Raw genomic sequence first — 19,669 nt, 5'->3', positions numbered from 1 at the left:
TCAGGATGGAGTCTCTAGGAGTGTTTATTCCTAATATAAAGCTAGAACGGAGCCCTACCCCGATCAAATTTTAATGAGGATGTCTTCAGAAGCTCTGGTGAGACAGTCCCACTGGGAGGAGCATAACATTGCGTGTACAAAGAGATTCAAAACAACTGCTGGTTGGGTCCTTCGATGAAACTCCTGCATGTTTATTTAAGCGCTCTGATTATGTCTACTTCATTGGGTTCGTGTTTTCCAAGGCATTACTCATCAAGTCTAATGAGGTGGAGCTAATTAGTGTTAAGCTGTTAAGCGCGACTTCCCTTACTGTGCAACACAGGCCTCGGTTTAATCATAATCGGAGTAAGACTGAAAAATTATATTTTAGATTTATTTTGCAATATGTTATTGCACATTTTAATTTATAATAAAGCATCTTTTTCTAATCTTTAATTAAATAATCTTTCCTTTACTATTTATCCTGCTTAGCACTGAAAAAGTATGTATAATATTATGCAGAATGTAAAATAGTTATGATTGACTTATGACTTATGTTTTATATATTCATTTTGTATTATTTCATGTAATATATTTCAGATTTAATTTTGATTTACAATACAGCATACAGAATATTTCAGTTATGATTAGAAAATTTGTAAATATATATTATTTTAAATTATTAAATATATTTACTCATATTTTATTATACATTTTGATGTATTTATTATATATATATATATATATATATATATATATATACTGTATTTGTATTAATATTTCCTATAGAACTATAATTTATATTTTGATATTTTTTAAAACTTTATATAATATTATTATAATTTTTATTAAATGTTATGTAATGTATATAAGTATTTATTCTTGACAAGACCTATATTTTAATAAATATTAAAATATTTCATAACTATTATCATTTTTATTAAAGTGGTTAAATATATTATTTTATAATGTTAAATGTATTTATTTTGTCAGATTTTATTCTACATTTTATATAAATATAAAATATGTAATGTTCTATATAGAGATTTTTGTTATTTTATAATCATTTTGTCATATTTTATTATACATTTGAATTTATAGTACAACATTTTTATTTTGAATATATATATATATATATATATATATATATATATATATATATATATAATTTTATATAATATTGTTATAATTGTTATTAAATGTTATATATGTAATATAAGCATACGAGAATTCCTGAGAAAACCTGTATTTTTATAAATATATTATTATTATATATTATTATTTTTATATGTATTTTGTCATATTTTATTATACATTTAAATTAATAATACATAATTTTATTTTAAATATATATATATATATTCATATCTTTCATAATTACTATAATTGTTATGAAATGTAAGAAGTAATGTATGTTTATAAGTATTTTTTTCCTAAAAAGAGTTATGTTTTTATGAATATAAAATGATTGTTAAAATTGTTAAATATATATATAGGGATTTTTTTGTTTTGATATTCATTTTGTCATATTTAATAGGCATTTTAATTTATAATACAACACAAAATATTTTGTGTGTGTGTATATATATGAGTAAAAATGACGTTTGATGAATTAAAAAGTACTTTGTTTTGCTATTTATTATACTGTTGTTATTGCTATTTGTTATACATTTAAACAACCATAAAATACATTAAAAATATATAAATATATTTTTTAATTATTTTTTTAAAAATCCATTGTATTCAGTTAAAGTTAAAGTATTTACTTTCTAAATGCTCCTGTTATTCCAAAGAAACATTTTATTCTCACTGGATATCTTTGAAATACATCACCATCTCCAATAAAATGGGTGGCGAACAGCAGTTCGCTTCAGCTTTAAAGATAATACTTTCTTCTGAATTGCCACTTATATTGGGGAAGCTCTTCAAATCTGCTATCTGCCTACTCGGTAAGAAAAGGTGTGCTTTTGAACTTCCTGTTAAAAAAAAAGTGCCAGACTTTGTTTGAGAATGGGACCGGGCTTTCATGCACACACCCTCGTTTGCATCGAGGCCCTTCTACAGTGCTGAGTTCCCCAGTGAGAACCAGGAGTGGGTGTGAATCTGTTCATTAGCGTGAGGATGGAGGGGGAGGATGAAGGGAAGGGGGGGGGGGGGGGACGAGAGCAGGGCAGATGAAGGAGATAGCTGGGGTGGGAACAGCCGGGACGTAAAGGGACTGAGTGGATTGATGACTTACCGTTTGAAGAATCGTCCCTGATGAAATTGACTTGAGGATTCCACTGTGGACCCATAACTATTCCCGTCTGCGCTCATGGGATTGGATAATCTGTTTTACTTGGCACTTTGACTCGGGAAGTGTTCGGCCTGTTCTAGTAGTAAATTATACATCCTGATCCTCTTGATTATCTCAAAAAGAAATGGCACTCTTAAAGAAATAGCTCACCCTGAAATGAAAATCTGCTGAAGCTTTAACCCTCAGGCCATCCAAGATGTAGATGAGTTCGTTTCACAATAATCCACAAGTAATCCACACGACTCCAGTTCATCAATTAATGTGCTGTAAAGTGAAAAGCTGCATGTTTCTAACAAACAAATCCATCATTAAGGGAGACATATCACGAAAATCTGACTTTTTCCATGTTTAAGTGCTATAATTAAGTCCCTGGTGTGTCTACCAACCCAGAAAATGTGAAAAAAAGGACAACTCAGTAACTTTATTTTGGTAAGCCTTCCTCTGCAAGCATATGAAAAAAACAAGCCACTCAGATTTTGCTCCTCATGACGTAGAAAGATCTTCACCCACATCTCCACCATTTTGTTTTTCGCAAACGACAACGACGTACCAGCGCTAATGCCATTGCAAAAGTCCGAGCAAAGCATGCTAACTGTTCTGTCATTTCATGCACAGATTAGCACAAACACAATTTAGAGTCCCAGCCTCAGACGAGACAAAAGAGCAGTGGATTTATTGATTTATTTACTGCCACACAGATCTAATATAAACCTGTGATTTCTTTCCCAGCTGTTTACTTTCACAGGCATAACCGTTTTTAACTGTTTTTGTTATCCCTGTGTATTTTTAACATAAACTTGTGTGTATTTGACAGTTTAAGTGCAATAAGACATGAAAGAGAACTTAGTTTAGTATGAGAATGCTTAGAGACTTAGAGAAGTATGAGTGTGTTTCTGGTTGCACTCAAAATAGGCATTTTCAAAATGATAGGCAGTGAAGTATTTTGAGACTTAAAAACTTAACACATTCTGGGGACACTTACGTTATGTATTGTAAAATGGGGCATAATAGGTGTCCTTTAGGATGTTTTTAGCTTTAAACCTTGCTTCCGACAAAAATATGAAACCTATATCCATAACTGTCACAAATCCGGCCTCTGTCGTTTCTCACATTCATCTCCAGAGATCTCCAGCAAATTTGCCTCCCAGACTCCATTTCCCATAAACCCTTGCATAGGATCTATTATGGACACCTGTTTTCAATCAGGAGGACTATAAAGGCTGCACTCTCACACACTTACATTGCAAAGTATTGTTTTGCTATTGTGGTTTTCCTTGTTCAGTCTTGTTGCATTCCTTGCCTTCCCTTGCCTTGTTTATGTTTTGACCCTGGACTGTTTCTTTGTTTTTGATCGATAGCTGTCTGCCCTATCCATTGCCTGTTTTGTGGATTACTCTGTTGCCTTGCCTTGGATGTTACTGTTTGCTGGTATTTTGACCCTGCCTGTTTTGACTGCATTCTTAAAGGGTTAGTTCACCCAAAAATGAAAATTAGCCCATTATTTACTCACCCTCAAGGCATCTTAGGTGTATATGCCTTCCTTCTTTCAGACAAATGCAATCAGAGTTCTGGCTCCTTCAAAATGCAATGGGTGGGTGTTTCTCTTCATCAGTCCAAAACAAGTTCAATAAACAGTTGAACAGTTCGCAGTTGTACACAGAGTCTCGTGAAAACCGTTTATTTACTGGTACAAAGGTAACAAAGCTTCCTGACTTTAGCAAAGGAAAACCAGTCTCCAGAAAACCTCTGATATTTTTTCCCGGAGCTGTGTAAGGCACTTTTTATTATGGATGGATGCACTTTATTAGATTTGTTTTGGTCTGATGAAGAAAAAACACCCGCCTATGCCATTCTGAAGCTAGGAAGTGCCAGGATAATTTTTAATGTAACACCGATTGCATTCGTCTGAAAGAAAGAAGTCATATACACCTAGGATGCCTGAAGGTTCCTTCAAGGATAGCTGTTGCCAATCAGGAGGACTATAAAGGTTGTACTCAAACACACTCACATTGCAAAGTATTGTTTTGCTATTGAAGACTCTACAGAGTGTTTTCTCATTTTCCTTGCCTTGCCTTATGTTTTGACCCTGGACTGTTTTCTTGTTTTTGAATCGATAGCTGCCTGCCCTGACCATTGGCTGTTTTGTGGATTACTCATTTGTCTTGCCTTGGATGTTACTGTTTGCCGGTATTTTAGCCCTGCTTGTTTTGACTACGCTCTTTAATCTATATCAGAAGTTGAAACTAATATGGTTTAAAATGTATGATTTCAGCATGATAGACATGATAATTAAAACCAAACAGTTGGTTTTTGGCAAAGTATCTGAGGCAGGAGCTGTTAAGGCACAGCCCTATTCTGGAAAAGAGGGCGGTGAACAACAGCTCATTTGCATTTAAAGAGACATGCATGAAAACAGCGTGTTTCTGCTTCCAATCAAAATAGCCATTTTCTGGACTCCATTTCCCACAAGCCCTTGCCTCGGAACTATTACAGACACCTGTTTCCAATGAAGAGTACTATAGAGGTTGCACTCAAACACACTCACATTGCAAAGTATTGTTTTGCTACTGAGTGTTTTCTTGTTTTCTTTGCCCAGTCTTGTCGTGCTCTATACCTTGCCTTGTTTATGTTTTGACCCTGGACTGTTTACTTGTTTTTGATCGATAGCTGCCTTCCCTGACCATTGCCTGTTTTGTGGATTACTCTTTTGCCTTGCCTTGGATGTTACTGTTTGCTGGTATTTTGACCCTGCTTGTTTTGACTATGCTCTTTAAATCTATATCAGAAGTTATAAAACTAGTTATAAAACTGCGTGTTACTGCTTCCAATCAAAATAGACATTTTCCGGACTCCATTTCCCATAAGCCCTTGCATAGCAACTATTACGGACACCTGTTTCTAATCAGGAGGATTAAATAAAACCTGCACATGGTTCCCCAACTACATTGTCATGGCTCCTACGTTACAATAACATTGCTTTCTCCAGTGAAAAAGTCGTCTCGTCTGAATCAGGAGAGAAATATGTACAGATCAAGCACTCTTTTTTCTAAGCGAAAACAGTCCAAAATTGGATTTTGATGTGAGAGGAGAATAGGGGATAGACGTTGTCACTGAACGAAGCATTATTATGAATTGTGAACTTGATGGTTTAATGGTAAAATGACTTGATGATTGATTCGCTTCTTACAAACAGAGCTTTTCACTTTACAAGATATTAATTGATGGACTGGATTTCTCGTGGATTATTGTGATGTTTTTATCAGCTGTTTGGACTGCAAAGGATCTATTAGTGAGCAAGTAAGGGAATGCTAAATTTCCTCAAATCTGTTCCGATGAACAAACAAACTCATCTACATCTTGGAGTGCCTGAGGTTGAGTAAACTTTTCCTCTAAACGGACCTTGGTTTTTGCTAGAGCGAAACTCACTACTGCAAACAAATGGAAATATATGAGGATTCCAAATGCTGAAGATGGAACAAATGAGATGGAGACTGTGCATTGTGCCGTCGACTTGTGACATTCCGTGACAAATTAGTGGCAGGGCTGCAGGACAGCGGGAACCCTGGGGGTTTGCCCGTGAATACACAGTCAATCAATACTCGCTACTGCTTACTGACAGCACAAATGCCAGCCGTTCCTCTGAGGGAGATGAGTGCAGTGTGTGTTTGTGCTCAAGGAAGAAAATGAATAAATGTCATCAGCACTGCCTACATCTATGTATTATTCAGCACTGTTTGTGTTATTTTCGCCGTTCTTTGTTTTTGAGGGACGGGGGATTTAGTGTTAGGCGAAGTGAAATCTTTAGAGAAAGTGTGGAAATCTTAGTCAGAGGAGTGAAAAATATTCAGAACCCTCCTCACATCAGACATTCCATTTCTAATCAAATGTTCTGCAGATTCTCTTAAAGGGATAGTTCACAAAAAAAAATTAAAATTCTGTTATTAATTACTCACCCTCTTGTCGTTCCAAAGCTATAAGACCTTCGTTCATCTACTGAACACAAATTAAGATATTTTTGATGAAATCCCAGAGCTTTCTGACCCTGCATAGACAGCTATGCAAGTGACATGTTTAAGGTTTATGTTCTGTAGATGAACGAAGGTTTTACAGGTTTGGAACAACATTTTTTGTTTAACTATCCCTTTAAAGAATTTCTTAGCCTGTGCAATACTAACATGCAACACTTGCAAACCTAATTCTCAAGGTCTCTCATATTCTGTGCTCTTTCACAAAGACTCTCAAGGCTACATACATTTTTCCCTCTCTCTCTCTTGCACACCCATAAACACAAAGTATTCACCCGCTTTTATTTTACTGACTCTACTCAGCCTTGCCTTCACTTCATACATCGAAGTTGCCATTGAAATGCAATATAATACACCACTCTCTTAATAGTCTTAATGAGATGGGTGAGGTGAAACGTATTCGGTAGCCTAAGGTTAAAGTCACAAAATCATTTCTCTCCCAGTATGCCATTGTGGTTGAAGTTGTCATTGAACTGACTGGGTCTGAGTGATGCTCGGCGGAGCTTTCTGTGAAAGTGTAATCCAAGGACAAGCACTGAAAGTTGAATAGATTCTGAAGAGCATCATTATCAACAGCTGTTGGATACGCTGCTTTCAAGACGCCCATGGCGAAAGCTCTATTTGTCTGCCTTCCTTTGTGTTTGGTGTGAGGACAGACATCAAATATATTTATGTAGATTTGTATGCGTTTAGGAATTTGAAAAGGTTGTGGAAAGAGGATAACACACTCTAGCATAACTAGACATTAGAATATGCACTTTATGGCAGTTTTTTATGAAATTATGGTGATAAACATTGTATTGCATTTTAATTTAATTAATTTAATGCAATACCGGCTTAATGCGTTATGTTTTCTTCTAAAGCATCAATGAGCCTTTGAACCTTCTGCAATTCATATTTCATATTTCATACTATTTTAAAAAATGTTTTTTATGGTATGTGACAACTTTTGACGTCATTCAGGTACAGTTGTGCTCACCTAGAATGACACTGTGCTTATTTTGCACACTTCTTGGGTTTTCTTATGCGTGTCTCCACATTGTCTCCTTAGACATCGACGAGTGCTCCGATGGATTTGTGGAGTGTGACAGTCGAGCCACTTGCGTCAACCTACCTGGCTGGTATCACTGCGAGTGTCGCGATGGCTACCATGACAACGGAATGTTCTCAGCCAATGGAGAGTCTTGTGAAGGTAACTTATACTGAATGAAACTATGCTTCTTTTAAATAGAAGTCAATGGAGAAAATGTATCAGTAGTTACGACATACACCAGCCAACTAGGCCATGCTAACCAAGTGACTTAATTGGTGTTTGGTGTCCTCTTTGTTTCTACATGGCAGACATTGATGAATGCGAGACGGGCCGGCACAGCTGTGCTAATGACACCGTGTGCTTTAACATGGATGGAGGTTATGACTGCCGCTGTCCGCACGGTAGGAACTGCACGGGTGACTGCGCCCATGACGGGAAGGTGAAACACAACGGGCAGATCTGGGTGCTGGATGACGACAGGTGCTCTGTCTGCTCTTGTCAGGTGAGCCGAAGGGGCTGATGGGAATTGTGGTCAAGGGAAAACTCAGAAATGGATTTTTACTCAGTCTCTTGTCTTTCTTTCCTGTTTTAGTCGGGGTTAGTGATGTGTAGACGGATGGTGTGCGATTGTGAGAATCCCACAGTGGATGTGCTGTGCTGTCCTGAATGCGATCCTCGTCTGAGTTCTCAGTGTTTGCATCAGAACGGTCTGCTGGCGTACAGTAACGGAGAGACCTGGGTGGAGAACTGCCAGCAGTGCCAGTGCATGGTGAGTGGCAGCATGTTATGCCAAGTCGATGTGGTAATGCATTATGATTGCCAGTATATATTTATAAACTAGTATGTAGTGTATGGTTGACATTGGAAGAAGCTATTGCCAAAGAACATTAGAAAAGATGATATTAAAATGATTATTATCTAAGCATTTAGAGATAAACAGTGGAGCCCAAATGTCTGAGACCACTAGTAAAAATGCTTTTATTTGACATGCATTTCTATTTTTTTTTATTAAAAAATTATGTCATTATAAAATATGTTATTGAACCTAATGTATTATAAAACCTAATGGTTCGTACGATGTGTGATCTGAAAATATATTGAATGCACTGCCAATTCAATGGAAGCTATGGAATTTGTTAAATGTCATATTATATATTTAATATAATGTTACATATATTTTAAATGTGAAAAAAATTATATGTTATTATATCATATATTATAAAATATTAGTTTTTATTTAGGCATTTACACATTTAAAAAATAATATACATGTTATATTTTGAAAATAATACAAAATATATATAAAAATATTTGATCATACCTCTGATCATACCATACCTTGGAAATGACTATTTTTTTGTGCCGTGTAGTATTATATATTTTGTAATATTTAAAATGTCAAAAATTTTATTTATTAATATTAATTATTTTGATATATGCATATACTTAAATATTTAAAATAAAAAAATGTTATGTTATACATGTTATGTATTTTATATATATATATATATATATATATATATATATATATATATATATATTCAAACATTCTTTGTGCATGTAATTATTGTACTTTAATTATTGAATATGAGGTAAATGTAGTAATTTATACTATTTTTTTTATTTTAAATGTTAAATTAATTATTTTTTAAGATATATGCATATTTTTTAATATTTAAAATATCATACATATTATATATTTAAAAATAATACAAGAATATATTTAAATATCCTTAGATATTTTAGCGTACTTTTGCTTTGTTATATAAAATATAAAAAGAATTCAATTAAAAATGAACATTTTTCTCAGACTTTTGGATTTGATTATTATTTGTGCACTAATTATAATGTTATTATTTATTATGAGGTACTTAGTATTATTAGTTACTTAATATTTTACATTATTTTATATTTTTTCATATTTTACATGTCTAAAAACATATTATTATTTATTATTTAGATATGTGTATATTTGTAAATATTTAAAATTATACATATTATATATTTTTAATTAATAAAATAATACATTTAAGCATTCTTTAAACTGAAGAATTAACATGTTTTTACACTTTTGTGTATGATTATTATTTGTACGTTATTCAATTATAGTATTATTATATATTAATATTATATATTATCTATGTGCTGTTTGTTATCAAATTAAAATATCATTAAATATCATTAAAAGTAAAAATGATTTTCTTAAATCAAGTGTATAATAATAATAATAACTATTAGTAACATATTTTTAAAACTAAATGAAAAAGCACTTTAATTTATGATCTCTCACATTTATATATCATGACTTTCAAAATTAATTTCTTTATTAAATATTGTATAAATCTCACGTATGAGAAGTTCAGCTAATAACAGCATAACTTGTCATATTCTTCCAAATACATTGGCAGAAACAGCCTAAGAGTTAGAGTGAGAGTGAAAAATGGTCACGTAAAAAAGAACTGCACCTTTTTTGGTTCACCCTTACTAAAGTTATAACTGGACTCGAGGGAAAGAATATGATGCAAAAGTGTGAAATATGTCCCCTTTAGCTAGTATGCATTCACACATGCACAATGCTGAGAAACCCCACTGTCATTCTTTTCTCTGTGTATTAGATTCAGATTCAGAGAAACTGCTGGCCACAGTGGAACTTTCTGCAATATCTCAAACCTTGAACAATGCAGTTTTCAGCCCCTCTGGTGTTTCTCCCTCCGGTGTGTTGTGGTTCAGCACTGAACTTTGATCCAATAGCCATTTTTTCCATCTTTATGCAGAACTTTCTGCACTCTGAGAAGAATTGAATTATAAAGTCCAGCTAACTCTATCTTTCTCTCTAGTGAAAATCCTTAGTACGGTATTTGTTGAGCTGACAATGGGTTCAAACAAGGTTTCTAAACTTGTCAGAGGTTCCTCACATGACATGCCAGGCTCCCAGCTCACATTTTCTCTGTCTGGGAGTTTTTTCTTTTAGTTCACAGAGAATGAAACCTTTGCCTCAGGGTTTAGGACTGATAAACTTGTAGGTGTGTAATGAATTCTGTTAAAGACTTCTGGACAGTTGTGGATGTTGTTTTTCAAGTTACGGCTCTGGATTAATTGCTCAATAACTGACTTTAAATTGAAAGCCATTTTTAATCCTAGACAAGTGTAATCTGTGTCCATTAAACCAGCTTTGAGAAAGAGAAATTATCAAATAGAGCCAGTTTCACACTGTCATATTGAAATTTCATTAGGTTTCAGTACAGCTGTTTTTTTGTTTGTCTCTTTTATGTATACCGTCGGACTGTTATCACATTCTCTTTCAGTCAGCGCTTTTTTTTTGTCGTTTTCAACCCCCTTTACTCTTCGAATCCCTCTTCTCATCAGTTTTTTTCCTTGCTCCCTCTGAAGTAAAAAGAACACAGGACTTGAAAGAGAGGAAGAGACACTGAAATACGAGAGAATGGAGCAGGAAGAATGCCTTGTGTTTTAAGAATACAAAAGTGTGAGGAGTGGAAGAACAAAGACTGTTTCCGGAATGGAAAACTCCAGGAGGGGAGAGAGAGACATTGAGAGAAATATGCATTCCCTTTGTAATCAAGGTCTACGTAACCCGCTCGGCCTGATTCAGGATGTAATCTAAAAAAAAGAAAAATGTTGTCTTGCAGTGAAAAACAGCAATCAAAAAATGAATCACCCAAAAAATGAATCATTTATTCGCCCTCATATGGTTTCAAACCTGTATCTTGCCTGAAACAAAAAGGAAAGGATTTTAATAATTCACAGATCATCTGTAAAATATACATAAAAAGATTTTTATGATTCAGAACCAATAATAGTGTAAATGAAATAGTCTGAAGACAAAACGTAAGTCATTATTTACTGATCAAAACATTGAATCTGTAACGATCATTTAGACCAGAACAACAGATTCATTAGAGTATATCAACAGGTTCATTAAAATGATTTGACTTAGTAGTAATTATTTATCAACAAACTTAAATCAGTACTTGATTCACTACAGGTCAATGAGTTGAACTCAAGAACCGGGTTAGTCCAATCTGTTACCAAATAGTTTAGACCAGATTAGAACAGATTATCAGACTAGATCAACAGATTCATTAAAATGTTTCAACTCAGTAGAATTATTCATCTACAAACTTGATTCACTACTTGATTCACTACAGATCAGTAAATTGAACTCACGAATTGGATTAGTCCCATCTGTAACTGAATCATTTAATCCAGAACAACAAATTCATTAGACTAGATAAACAGATTCATTTAAATGATTCAACTCAGAATTATTCATCCGCAAAATTGATTCACCACTTGATTCATTACAGATCAGTGAGTTGAACTCAAGAACTGGGTTAGTCCAATCTGTAAATGAATCATTTATACCAGAACAACAGATTTGTTAAAGTAAATCAACATATTCATTAAAATGATTTGATTTAGTAGAATTATTCATCCCCAAACTTGATTCACTATTTGATTTACTACAGATAGTCCAATCTGTAACCTAATCATTTAGACCTGAACAACTGATTCATTTAAAATGATTCAACTCAGAATTATTCATCCACAAACTTGATTCACCACTTGATTCATTACAGATCAGTGACTTGAACTCAAGAATTGGGTTAGTCCAATCTCTAACCGAATCATTTAGACCAGAACGACAGATTCATTAGACTAGATCAGCAGATTTATTAAAATGATTCAACTCAGTAGAATATTCATCCACAAACTTGATTCACTACAGATAGTCCAGTTTGTAACCTGAATCATTTAGACCAGAACAACAGATTCATTAGAGTAAATCAACAGATTCATCAAAATGATTTAACTCAGAATTATTCATCCACAAACTTGATTCACCACTTGATTCATTACAGATCAATGAGTTGAACTCAAGAACTGGGTTAGTCCAATCTGTAACTGAATCATTTAGACCAGAACAACAGATTCATTAGACTAGATCAACAGATTCATTAAAATGATTTGACTTAGTAGAATTATTCATCCACAAACTTGATTCACTACAGATAGTGAAATATGTAAACAAATCATTTAGACCAGAACAACAGATTCATTAGACTAGATCAACAGATTCATTAAAATGATTTGACTTAGTAGAATTATTCATCCACAAACTTGATTCACTACAGATAGTGAAATATGTAAACAAATCATTTAGACCAGAACAACAGATTCATTAGAGTTAATCAACAGATTCATCAAAATGATTCAACTCAGAATTATTCATCCACAAACTTGATTCACCACTTGATTCATTACAGATCAATGAGTTGACCTCAAGAATTGGGTTAGTCCAATCTGTAACTGAATCATTTAGACCAGAACAACAGATTCATTAGACTAGATCAACAGATTCATTAAAATAATTTGACTTAGTAAAATTATTCATCCCCAAATGAGATTCACTACAGATAGTGAAATATGTAAACAAATCATTTAGACCAGAACAACAGATTCATTAGACTAGATTAACAGATTCATTAAAATGATTCAACTCAGAATTATTCATCCACAAACTTGATTCACCACTTGATTCATTACAGATCAATGAGTTGACCTCAAGAATTGGGTTAGTCCAATCTGTAACTGAATCATTTAGACCAGAACAACAGATTCATTAGACTAGATCAACAGATTCATTAAAATAATTTGACTTAGTAAAATTATTCATCCCCAAATGAGATTCACTACAGATAGTGAAATATGTAAACAAATCATTTAGACCAGAACAACAGATTCATTAGACTAGATTAACAGATTCATTAAAATGATTCAACTCAGAATTATTCATCCACAAACTTGATTCACCACTTGATTCATTACAGATCAATGAGTTGACCTCAAGAATTGGGTTAGTCCAATCTGTAACCGAATCATTTAGACCAGAATAACAGATTCATCAGACTAGATAAACAGATTCATTAAAATGATTTGACTTAGTAGAATTATTCATCCACAAACTTGATTCACTACAAATAGTCCAATCTGTAACCTAATCATTTAGACCTGAACAACAGATTCATTCAAATAATTCAACTCAGAATTATTCATCCACAAACTTGATTCACTACTTGGTTCAATTCCGATCAGTGAGTTGAACTTAAGAATTGGGTTAGTTCAATCTCTAACCGAATGATTTAGACCAGAACAATAGATTCATTAGACTAGATCAACAGATTCATTAAAATGATTTGACTAGAATTATTCATCCACAAACATGATTCACTACTTGATTCACTACATATAGTCCAATCTGTAACCTAATCATTTAGACCTGAACAACAGATTCATTAAAATGATTCAACTCAGAATTATTCATCCACGACAACTTGATTCACTACAGATCACTACGTAATTCATGAACACAGCTGTTTTCTACAATAATAATAATAAGACATTATAAATAATAACAATTTTTTGATCTTTGAATTAGGATCAAGTCTGGAGGGAATGGCTTGTTTTTTCCTCGGCTAATGCAATTGACTTAGTATTAACTGAATGGTGAGACTTCCAGACGCCATATTATGCAAATGATCTCCTCACACTGTCCCTGGATAGACTAGAGTTTCTTCTCAGTCTGTCTTACACTTGCCGTGCAGTGTTTGTTCGAACTGACCTTCGCACACTTTTATGTTTGTCCTTCCAAGTACGCAATCACTTCCAAAAAGCATCCAAAAAGCATCATAGCTTTGATATACTTTGACACATCACCTGCGGTCTAGCAGATGTTACACAAAGTTTTAAAGAATACTGGAGGAAACAGAGCCCTGTGTGTGACTATATTAAACCAGCTCTGACCTAGGAGTGTCGTATCGATCCTTCATTACACGCTCCTCTCTGGATCAGTGAGCACAACACACTATTTGTGATTTGCAGCATGTTAAAGTGGGAAGTGTGTAATTTATGTGCTACTAGCCTCACCGAACAGGATTGCGAAAATATTGATTTAGTTTTCTGTATAGGATTGAAGTACGTCTCTGTCTGTGTGTTTCTCAGAGAGGTGAAGTGGACTGCTGGCCCATATCATGTGCGCCGGTGGCTGACTGTGAGTTTACGGTTGTTCCGGAGGGCGAGTGCTGTCCACGCTGCGTCACGGACCCCTGTCTGGCCGATACGGTTCGGAATGACATCACCAAGACCTGCGTGGATGAATACGGGATCGCTCGCTTCAGCGGCTCCGCTTGGACCAAACACGGCACGGAGTGTTCCCTCTGCCAGTGCAAGGTACTTGACACTTACGTAACCACCCACAGACACACACGAGATCAAGCGCTATATTTACTATTAAGTATTTAGACGTAAACCCCTGTGGTTGTCATTATTTTTAAGCTGGATCCTTTCACATGAAACAAGCACAGCTTTCCCAGGCCCGCTAAGGGTTTCATGGACATCTGGCTAATTTATTTTTGAACATTTTAATACCAATTCAGTCAAAGGCAAATGCTTTTGGTTGTGCGCCCAGCCACAGCTTTTGTTTTATTGTGTTTGTGCAGATAAATATTATTCTGAAAACACTTTATCTTAGACCCCATTGAATTGAGACCCTCTAGAACCTAATTTAAACCTGGAAATAAACAAAGGTTTATCATTTTGAAAAATCTAAAGAAATCAAAGACACTTTATGATAAGATTTATTGATTAACTATTTTAACAGACTGTGATGATATGTTTGCACAGTTATTACCACTGTAAATCTAGCAAAGTTTTTTTTATATATTTGATGTACATTTATAACACTGTACTTTGTTTTCTTGCATTTTTTTGAGTTTATATTAAAAAAAAATCTGAATTGTGAAAAAAGTCAAAATTGCGAGATGTTAACTCATGATTGTGAGTTTATAACTCGCAGTTCTGAGAAGAAAAGTCAAACTGTGTGATGAAAAACTCATAGTTCTGAGAAAGAAGTCTGAATTGTGAGACAAAAGCTTGCAGTTGTGAAACAAATCAGAATTGTAGGATAAGAACTCAGTTGTGAGAAAAAATGAATTGCGAGGAAAGTCACAGTTGTGAAAAAAGTCAATTGTGAGATAAAACTCAGCTGTGAGAAAAAGAATGAATTGTTAGAAACAGGGCTTAAAAACTAAAGTTTGAATTCATGTTTTTGGTCTGCCAAATTAATATAATAAAGAGAACAATAAAAATACCGTTATTAACCGGTTAATTTGGAATTTCTGTTTCCGTTTCTGTTCAGAACGATTAAAATTTATTTTGTTTTCGTTTTTGTTTTTGTTCCTGTTCCTGTTCAATGTCATTTGTTTTCGTTTTTCGTTTTCGTTCCTTGAACCGGTTCAGAGCCCTGGTTAGAAACTCACAGTTGTGAGAAAAAGTCAATTGTGAGATAAAAACTCAGTTGTGAGAAAAAAGTCAGAATTGTGAGATAAAAACTCAGCTGTGAGGAAAAAAAAGTCTGAATTGTAAGATAAAAACTCAGTTGTAAGAAAAAAGTCAGAATTGAGATAAAACCAGTTGTGAATAAAAGTGTCAATTGTTAGAAACTCACAGTTGTGAGAAAAAAGTGAATTGTGAGATAAAAACTCAGTTGTGAGAAAAACGTCTAAATGTGAGAAAAACTCACAGTTGTGAGAGAAAAAAAATGAATTGTGAGAAAAAATGAATTGTGAGATAAAAACTCAGTTGTGAGAAAAAAACAGCTGAGAAAGAAAAGTCAATTGTGAGATAAAAATTCACAGTAGTGACAAAAAAAGTCAGAATTATGAGATAAAAAGTTACAGTTAACTTTTTATTTTTTATTCTGTGGCGGGAAAAAAAGTGCGCTGTGTAAACTCAAAAAAGAATTGCACGATGTGAACTTGGAATTGCAAGAAAGTAAGTCACAAATCTGACTTTTCATGTACTGCAAAGAAACAAATTCTGAATTTAGAGATTTTAAAGTCACAATTACCTTTTTGTTTTCCATTTCATGGCAAAATTAGGCTTCAATACATAATTTATAATAAATATACATCATTTTAGCATGTCATGACTGGGGCTTCTAAGAAAATATAAATTGTACTGTAATTGAATTTCATAATTATTCATTTAATAAGATGTATTTTCACTAGTGGCCTTTGACATTTAAACCCCTCTCTAAAGGATAGGCTAAGTCATTTCTAGATAGACAGCTTAGAAACGCGGCCACTCCAGCTGAACACAGAGAAAACGATCCCGGATGCTGTGAGATGAATGAGATGAATGCAGGAATAAAGAACAGAGCTCAGGGACAGCAGCGAATTCATCTACTTATTAAAGCACCTTATGTGACTGGCCAAGGTCATCAGCATCATTTGAGCTGAAAGATGAATCATGAGAGACTGTACTGATGCTTATTCAATGCGTTACACACATACAATATGGAAATGCTTGAGTGAGTGTCAAATTGGCTACTTTTCTTTCTCTTTTTTTGACTAATGTCTCTTCTGCTTCTCTCTCTTTCCCTCCCTCTCTTTTTCTCTACAGAACGGTCACATCTGTTGCTCTGTGGACCCTTTGTGCCTCTAGTCCTATTCAAATTTTGTCTGTTATACTTTCTCCCCTTTGTCTCGGCTCTCTGTACAGTTTCATCCCCTTCAGAAGATCATTTTATACCAAATCTTCACATGTATTATAGCATATAACAACAATATACAGCTCAGTCACTCACAACAAAAGATTAATGAGAAAACCGAATTGTTTTAGCTTTGAACGGTGTTTCAGAATTGCTTGATGCATTTGATAAGATGTTTATTGATCATTATTCAACTATCATCGGAAACCATGACGCAATATTCAGACAAAGAGATGAAGTTTCACGAATTCCATTCGATTTTAAGGTTTCAGTATTAAAGCTATGTCGTCATTGATCGCAGTGTTTTGTGCTTGATGGGTTCAGCAGACTGCAGACATGGTAAAACCCTTTGTAAATGACCTACAGTGTTTACTTCTTTCAGTATTAATGGTTGTTCTGCTCCCTTCCAGGGAAAATATGATCTTGATGTTGTGAATAGTTTATTTAATGTGTTTGTTTCTCACGTCTTTACTTTGATGTTTTATGTTGCACCTTTAGTCAAATGGATGTTTTGTTTCCTTCAATGGCTCGGTGCACTAATTGTGTCATGGTGAAATAAAAGGTTTCCATTGAAAAAATATGCAGATGCATTGTTCTTCTTTAAACTTTAAACTTTAAGCTTTTGATTTCATCTTAACTTCAAGTATATTTTTTCTGAGAGGCTTTGGGGTCTCTAAGGCCAAAATAGAATGAAACAATAATCAGAATAATGTTATTTTCTTCTCAGCATCCACTTGTTTCCATCCTTGTTGATTTATTGTCATCCTCCATGTATCTTTTCCATGTCAAGTCTCTATTTAATAGAGCTTGCTGTCTTTTTTCATCAATCTGGTGTCTGAATCGTTGGTTGATGCTGGTTCTGCTACAGGCTTTCACATCTCACATGGTCTTTCTCTCTTTCTCACGCGTGCACGCAGTTTTCCCAACGCAGGAGATTACTGCAGTGTGATGGCTCTCATTTCCGTGATTTTACTGATCCCACAGATTAGGGACCATACTGCAGATCTGATGTCACTGTGCCAGCCCTCGCCTTATGAGAGCTTGCCATGTGCCAACCTCTATGTGACCTATAGTGTATGCTTAAATGTGTGGACATATGGGTGTGGGTTTGACTCTGTGTTTTCTCTTGATGGAATATACTGTATATCTAATCTGAGTAGCTATTTATAGAGTCAGCATTTGGGTACTTGGCATGAAGTGCTTTTGGAATATTGATATACTGTAGTCACATGCAAAACTCCATCTGAAACCATTTGAATGGCATTTACTATTTTATTTATTTCTCTTTCATTTTTATTTCAATTAAATATGTTGCAATACTGATTTTGTATGACCACATTAGTAGTAGTAGTAGTAATAATAATGATCAAAAACTATTTTAAATACCATTTAATAATTGTTTATTTATTTATTTACTCATTTTATTTATTTTTTATTTACACATTTTATTACTGTAAATAGTTTTGCTGTCAGCCTTTACAACCCTATGGTAATAATCTAAATGTTTATAATAATAATAATAATAATTATTATTATTATTATTATTATTATTATTATTATTATTAGTGGTTAATGTTAATTAGTGAAGGCAAATTTGATTAAAAATGGTGGAAACATACTAAACGCCATTGAAAACTATTTTAAATACCATGTATTAATTGTTTATTTTATTTATTTATTTACTGATTTTCTTCATTTTTCATTTACACATTTTATTACTGTAAATAGTTTTGCTGTCAGTCTTTACAACCCTATGCTAATAATCTAAATGTTTATGATAATAATAATAATTATTATTATTATTATTATTATTATTATTATTATTATTATTAGCGGTTAATGTTAATTAGTGAAGGCAAATTTGATTAAAATGGTGAAAACATCCTAAACGCCATTGAAAACTATTTTAAATACCATTTATTAATTGTTTATTTATTTTCTAATTTTATTCATTTTTTATTTACATGTTTTATTTCTGTAAATAGTTTTGCTGTCAGCCTTAAGAACCCTATGCTAATTATCTAAATGTTTATTATAATAACAAATAATAATAATAATAATAATAATAATAATGTTATTATTATTATTATTATTATTTGTCTAACAGCAGGAGCAGCTGAAGCATCACATTAGTAGTAATAATAATAGTGATTATTACTAATATTATTATTATTAACACTTTAAGATTAATTTTAGATTAATTAGTGGTAAATATGATTAAAAATGGTGGGAAAATACCAAACTTCATCTAAAACTAAATACCATTTATTAATTGTTTATTATAAATTATTACTATTTTATAATCTAAATGTTTATAATAATTATTATTATTATTGTTATTATTTGTCTAACAGCAGGAGCACCGCATTAGTAGTAGTAATAATAATAATAATAGCAGTAATTATAAATATTATCATTAACACTTAATATTAATTAGTGAAGGTAAATATGATTAAAAATGGTGCCAAACTTGCCATTTATTAATTGTTTATTATAAATTATTACTATTTTAATCATGTTTCTAATAATAATAATAATAATAATAATAATAATAATAATACTTTTTATTATTAACAACATTTAAGGTTAATTAGTGAAGGTAAATATGATTAAAAATTGTGGAAATATATTAAGTCCATCTAAAAGTATTTTAAATGTGATTTATTAATTGTTTATTTAAATATTTTATATAAAATGTGAATTTATTTTATTTTTTTAAACTTTCATTTACACTTACTGTAAATAATTTCATTGTCAGCCTTTATGTC

General features: G+C 33.0%; 1 protein-coding gene across 1 annotated transcript in view; it reads left to right on the top strand.

Annotated features, from left to right (window-relative positions):
• Positions 1-17,481, top strand: part of nell2b (neural EGFL like 2b) — a 63,762-nt gene extending 46,281 nt beyond the window's left edge. Inside the window, exons 16-20 of the mRNA XM_073838126.1 lie at positions 7,352-7,492; positions 7,642-7,835; positions 7,926-8,102; positions 14,354-14,581; positions 16,814-17,481. Of these exons, the coding sequence (XP_073694227.1) occupies positions 7,352-7,492; positions 7,642-7,835; positions 7,926-8,102; positions 14,354-14,581; positions 16,814-16,855 (782 nt within the window). The 3' untranslated portion in view covers positions 16,856-17,481. The remainder of the gene's footprint in view (positions 1-7,351; positions 7,493-7,641; positions 7,836-7,925; positions 8,103-14,353; positions 14,582-16,813) is intronic.
• Positions 17,482-19,669: the final 2,188 nt, after the last annotated feature.

The sequence above is a fragment of the Garra rufa genome, chromosome 4 (assembly GCF_049309525.1).
Source record: "Garra rufa chromosome 4, GarRuf1.0, whole genome shotgun sequence".
In the NCBI taxonomy this organism is placed as follows: Eukaryota; Metazoa; Chordata; class Actinopteri; order Cypriniformes; family Cyprinidae; genus Garra; species Garra rufa.
The sequence above is the reverse complement of the archived record's forward strand: the minus strand, read 5'-3'. Positions and strand labels throughout refer to the sequence as shown.